Source organism: Neomonachus schauinslandi, chromosome 7 (genome assembly GCF_002201575.2).
Source record: "Neomonachus schauinslandi chromosome 7, ASM220157v2, whole genome shotgun sequence".
Taxonomy (NCBI): Eukaryota; Metazoa; Chordata; class Mammalia; order Carnivora; family Phocidae; genus Neomonachus; species Neomonachus schauinslandi.
The window spans coordinates 108,644,957-108,650,956 of NC_058409.1; the positions used below are offsets into that span (position 1 = coordinate 108,644,957).

At 51.6% G+C, this 6,000-nt stretch overlaps 1 protein-coding gene across 1 annotated transcript in view; it reads left to right on the forward strand.

The window, feature by feature from the left end:
* ANXA6 (annexin A6) overlaps nt 1-3,768 on the forward strand; it is a 46,701-nt gene extending 42,933 nt beyond the window's left edge. Inside the window, exons 25-26 of the mRNA XM_021697159.2 lie at nt 578-700; nt 2,876-3,768. Coding sequence (XP_021552834.1) covers nt 578-700; nt 2,876-2,935 — 183 coding nt within the window. The 3' untranslated portion in view covers nt 2,936-3,768. The remainder of the gene's footprint in view (nt 1-577; nt 701-2,875) is intronic.
* Nucleotides 3,769-6,000: the final 2,232 nt, after the last annotated feature.

The following is a 6,000-nucleotide window of genomic DNA, read 5'->3' on the forward strand; positions in this document are numbered from 1 at the left end:
TGTATACCCATGTGTCCTCCTTTTTTTTTTTTTTTTTAAAGATTTTATTTATTTATTTGAGAGAGAGAGAATGAGAGACAGACAGCACGAGAGGGAAGAGGGCAGAGGGAGAAGCAGACTCCCTGCCGAGCAGGGAGCCCGATGCGGGACTCGATCCCGGGACTCCAGGATCATGACCTGAGCCGAAGGCAGTCGCTTAACCAACTGAGCCACCCAGGCGCCCCCATGTGTCCTCTTCTTATAAGGACACTGGTTGTTGGATTTGGGGCCTACCCTAATCCAGTGTGCCCTCAACTCATTACATATGCAAAGACCCTATTTGCAAATGAGGTCATGTTGTAAGGTTCCAGGTGGACAGAATTTTGGGGGCACACCATTCAACTCTTACAACTCTTGTGTCTGGCCAGTCCTAGGCACAGGGGAATCTGGGTGACTATTTGTGGAAGACTGAGGCAGAATATCTCACCTGGTTTGGGAGGGAAAAGGAAGACAAGCAGATGGACACCCACGAGTTCTTGCCTGACCTGACCCTATTTCCCCTCCTGCCCTGTGTCTCCCTCTCCCCTGGCTCCACCAGGGTGCTGGCACAGATGAGAAGGCCCTCACTAGGATCATGGTCTCCCGGAGTGAAATCGACCTGCTCAACATCCGGCGGGAGTTCATTGAGAAATACGACAAGTCTCTCCACCAAGCCATTGAAGTAAGGGGGAAGGGCTAGAGATCAGTGGGGAAGGGCGTGAGCGTCACATCCCTGACCATGGGATTATGAGTCCTTTCTATTTCCAGTCTTTTTTTTTTTTTAAAGATTTTATTTATTTATTTGAGAGAGAGAGAATGAGAGAGAGCACATGAGAGGGGGGAGGGTCAGAGGGAGAAGCAGACTCCCTGCCGAGCAGGGAGCCCGATGCAGGACTCGATCCAGGGACTCCAGGATCATGACCTGAGCCGAAGGCAGTCGCTTAACCAACTGAGCCACCCAGGCACCCTCCAGTCTTTTTCTCTATGAGTTCTCTCTGACAACAGAGATGTTGATAAATGAAAGACCTACTTCACTGTGTATACAAAAATAAATTCCAGATGGCTCAGAGGTTTATAATGAAGGACTTCTAAATAAAATAGCCCATTTTGGGGGGGCTTTTTAAAGACAATTTCATGGAAGCATAATTTATATACCATGAAGTGCACCTATTTTAAGGTGCATTTAATATTTTTTAGTAAGTCGAAGGAGTCATGCCTCATCGCCACAATGCAGTTTTAAAACATTTCCATCACCACACTAAGATCCCTTGTCCCTGCTTACTTATTTCCATGCCTGCTGGTAAGCACCCATCAAGTGACTTTCTATCTCTGTAGGGTTGCCTTTTCTGGGTATTTCGTAGAAATAGAGTCACGTGATATGTGATCTTTTGGGTCTGACTTCTCTCACTCACAGAGCGCATTTTTTTTGTCTTAGAGGTTGGCCAAGATCTTAAAGTTTGATACTGTGCTTGGTAGATAGCCTGTGGGAAATCTCACAGCGGCTTCACCCAGACTTGGTGGGGATGTACAGTGGTAGCACATCTTTGAAGGGTAATTTGGCAGATTTCAGAAATTTAAACACATACACTTTGAACTTGGTGATTCTGCATATGGGAATTGATCCTACAGACATAGCTTACAAACCAGCAGTCTGGATACCGAGGTTCAGATTTGCATCCGCACGCACGTGCTTTCCAGCTTCTGGCCAATCTCCTTCCCTCCCTGAGTCTCTACTTTTCTTATCTACAAAATGAGAGAGTTAGGCAAAAGGATGTTGACTTTCTCTTTTAACATTGACATTGTGGGATGTGCCCCCAAATCATCCCCTTTCCACTTCCCTCCTTCCATAGCTACACATGTTCCCAAAGATGTGGAGAATTTATGAATTTATGCCAGCATTGTTTACAGGAGCAAAAGACTAAAAGCCTTCATACAGAACTGGTTAGAGAAAGTGTGGTACACCCATAGGATAGGATACGATACAACCATGAAAAAGTGCGCGGGGGCTCTATCTGCTGATTTGGGATCTTCTCTAAGTCAAAAATGTATGTCCCAGAAGAGTGTGAATGCTGTGTGTCCATGTGTGTAGAAAAGGGACATTCTACACCTATACCTGTTAGTATATGCACAGACTGTTGCTGGAAACCCAGACAAGAAAATAGTCACCGTGCCTCTCTCTTGATTTGGGGAAAAAGGGGTCAGGGATGGGAGATTTTTATCGTATAATCTTTCCTTTGACTTACATTGTTTATAATAATGATTTTTTAAATCAAATACCAAAAATTAGAAAAGAAAAACAGCATATATCATAAAAATGACAGGAGCCACTGTAAAGGAGGGGGAGTCTGGCCTCCCATCGCTCTACTGTAGGCCAGACATTATGATGTGTCATAAAGACAGTGAGGTTCCCATAAATTCCTGCAAGGGCCTGGTACTCGGTAAGTGTTCCATAGTGTTTGTTCAAATGAGGAGTCTGGTTCATACATGTGTTAATGGCTGTGGGAGGAGGAAGGCAAGAATCGAGGGCAGGAACACTTCGCGGAGGAGGGGGCATCAGAGGGCAGGCAGGATTTGGGGGCGGTGCAGAGGGCGTGCTGGTCAGAGGCGTGGTAGGTATTAAAGTAGGAAGATGAAGCAAGATGCTCCCAGAAGGGAGGGGGGAGGTGAAGCCAGACCACAAAAGGCCTTGAAGCCAAGCTGAGAGCTTGGCCATTTTCCTGAGGGTAGTGGGGAGCCACAGAAGGACGCAGTCACATTTGTGTGTTTGGGAGACATTACGCTGACAGCAGCTGGGAGGAAGGGGCATTGAGGCCATCAGGATTGTTTTCACTCACTGCTCTCCCTCTGTTCCTGCCAGGGTGACACCTCTGGAGACTTCCTGAAGGCCCTGCTGGCTATCTGTGGAGGCAAGGACTAGGGCCACCGGCGTTGGTCAGGAGCACCAGCCACCATGACTGAGCCTGATTGCTCCAGCTGTTGAGACTAAGGAAGGGACGGGTGGGGGGGGGGGGGGGGGGGGGGGCTCTTGTCTTCAACTGGGGTTTAGGGAAGGCTTCCGCTCCCACAGGCCACCGAAGGCCCAGCACGGTCACCCTGCTCCCGTGAGAGCAGCTGAAGAACCGTAGCCACAGATCCCATCCACCTCCACTCCCCGTCTTCCTCCTCAGCCCTTCTCGGCTTCCGTCCCTCGCTGCAGCCACTGCCCTGGTTTGGGCTTTGTCAAATCCAGAAACATACTGAGCCTCTGTCTGTGAAACGAGTGGAGTGTGTGCTTTGAATGGGTGGGGTGGGGTGTGGTGGCTGATACCAGCTGAGTGTTCAAGGGGAGGGGAGGGACGGTCAGTGTCTTCCCGCCAATTGCCAGGCCTCCCACTGTTTCACTACCCGCCCCATGCAGGTTTTTGCGCGAGAGATGGAACCAGGAGTCTGGATACCGAGGTTCAGATTTGCATCCGCACACACATGCTTTCCAGCTTCTGGCCAATCTCCTTCCCTCCCTGAGTCTCTACTTTTCTTATCTACAAAATGAGAGAGTTGGGCAAAAGGATGTTGACTTTCTCTTTTAACATTGACATTGTAGGATGTGCCCCCAAATCATCCCCTTTCCACTTCCCTCTTGAAATAAAAACAGACCTACAGACTCACAAACACATTTCCAGGGGGGATCTGTGTTTTTGACTTAGACCTGCAGCCTGAGGTATTCACCCACCAGGGAGTAAGTCCTCGCCTCCTCCTGTCGCCTGAGAATCCCGAGTGAGAGCGTGAGCTAAAGCTGGCCCAGCCCCCTCCAGGTCTCGGCTTCCCTCTCATCCCCCTGCTGCCTGGATGTTTCTCTGTGTTCTTCATCCATTACAACCCAACCCAAACTTCCTCTTTTGAGCTCTTCAAGGGCACCAGATGCGATCGTGATCTGGGGAGGTCTGTGGAAAGTTTTCTCCTTTGTGAAGATCACTGATAAGCAGCAGGCTCAACTGCAACTTCTCGGTCTGCCTTCCGTGAGCTGTGTTTCTGCTCTGACACTTGGGTGTGAAGCTGTCCCCTGAGTGCCGTGAGGGTGCGGGCTGGCTGGAGGACCCTTCTCCCTGGCCTGACTGGCCTCATCTCTGCTGGCAACTCAGAGCGCGTCTACGGTAGTAGCTGCCCAGGGAACGGGGTTTGGGCCAGCCGCTGTCCTCCCTGGGCATCTGGACAGCGGGGGTGGGCCCACCAGTTTTAAAGAGGCCCATCTTCATCTCTGCCATAATGAGGCTGAAAGCAAGAAGGTTACCTTGTTCTTCCCTCCACCAGGCTGTGAGCCCGGACACCAGGAGGGTCCGCTGAGAGCTTTTTGGGGGGATTTACCCAACTTCACACAACTGTTACCAAAAGATAGAATTAACAAAGTGGTTAAGAGCTGTGGAGTCAGATCTTTGCCACCAAATGACCGTGAGCATGGCATTTCTGAGCCTCCAGTTACACCCATCCCCTAGCCTTTAGAGGAGGAAATGAGGTGACACCTGCAAGCGCTCAGCAGGGGGCTGCCCTGCCTGGATTTGGCTGTCAGCACCACCAGCCTGGGGGCAGGCCCCACTGTAGGAGCTGGTAAGTGGATCCCGAGATGATTTCTGAGCTCTCTTGTCCAGAAGTCAGCTGCACATCACAGAGACATCCAAAGACAAGCACGAAGTGCCTTAAAAATTTGTGCCAAGAGGAAAATAGCTCTGCAGTCGAAAGAGTGATGGAATCTGAGGGAAGAGAATTGGGAGGCCCCCTGAGGCCAAGGGGAACACACAAGCAGAGCAGGAATTTCTAGAATTCCCAGAAACCAGGAATGAGCTCAAACGGAGCGCTTGCAATGTACAAGACCGCTCTAATTCCTCACCGGGCAGTTTTCACTTACTTTTCAGTTATGGTGGGCTGCAGTCTGGGATTGGTCTCTGGTAGGAGGGAGACCCTCAGGGTTTGTCGGGCAAGGCAGATGAGATTGGAAATGGGAGTTTGCTCCCTCCACTTACAGAGGCCGTCAGGGTTTTTTCTTAGAACGCAGGGGGAGCCTTCGGAGGTTCTTGAGAGGGAAAGTATGTGGCTAGCCACCCACTTGAGAAAAACGTGTGAAGGAGGGCTGGCCAGTTGGGAGGCTGTTGTAACAGTCCCACTTGGGGTAAGACCCAGGTGCCTGCAGAACAAGCCACATTTTCCCTCTTGGAGCTGTGGCAGAGGGCAGAGTGGCCGCTATTCCGAATCCCGGGCACCTCCATCGGTCATTCATGCAGGCAGCGTATACTGACCGAATGCCCCGCCTGATGCTAAAGCTGCAACACGGGAGACTGTTGTGTCCTGATCCCCAAGAGCTGACACACGAGCGTCCCTCCCACCCAGCCTTCTCCAAAACGCGGTGTTGAGTGACACCAGAGATCGTTTCTGTGGCCAAAGTTCAACGGAGACAAGTGGCAGGGACTAAATTAAAACTAAAAGGAAAGAGAAAGCAGAAGCCCAGACCGCTGCTGTCTCAAAGAGGGAGAAAAGGAGGATGGTGATGTTCTCAGTGTGGAAGGGGCCCTCGGAAAGTCTCACCTCCTTCTCGCACTTACAGACAACTGTCACTTCCACAGAGGAAGCGACTGGCCCCGGGGCACTTGGCATTTCAGCGGACGACCGAGCTGGAGCCCTGCAGTCCTGCCCGGCCCGAACTCCCACTGCCTTCCCTCTTGCCCTGGACCCCGGCTTCTCCCTCCCGCAGCCCCGCCCCGCCCCGCCTCTAGCTCCTCGCCCCGCCCCCTGCCTCCACTCCTGCCTCCACTCCTGCATTGTCCCTAACGAGGGAGCAATTCTCAGAAGTTCTAGACCGGGGTGCTCCGACCTCGGTCTTCGGGGCCACAAGGAAATATCCCAAGTGACCGGCTGGGAGCAGGTTGCCGGGAACCGCCGTGGCCACATTTCCAGCCGTTGGAGAGCAGCGTGGGGACAGCTGGCTGTCCGAAACCCCCTGACTGTCCGGTGCCC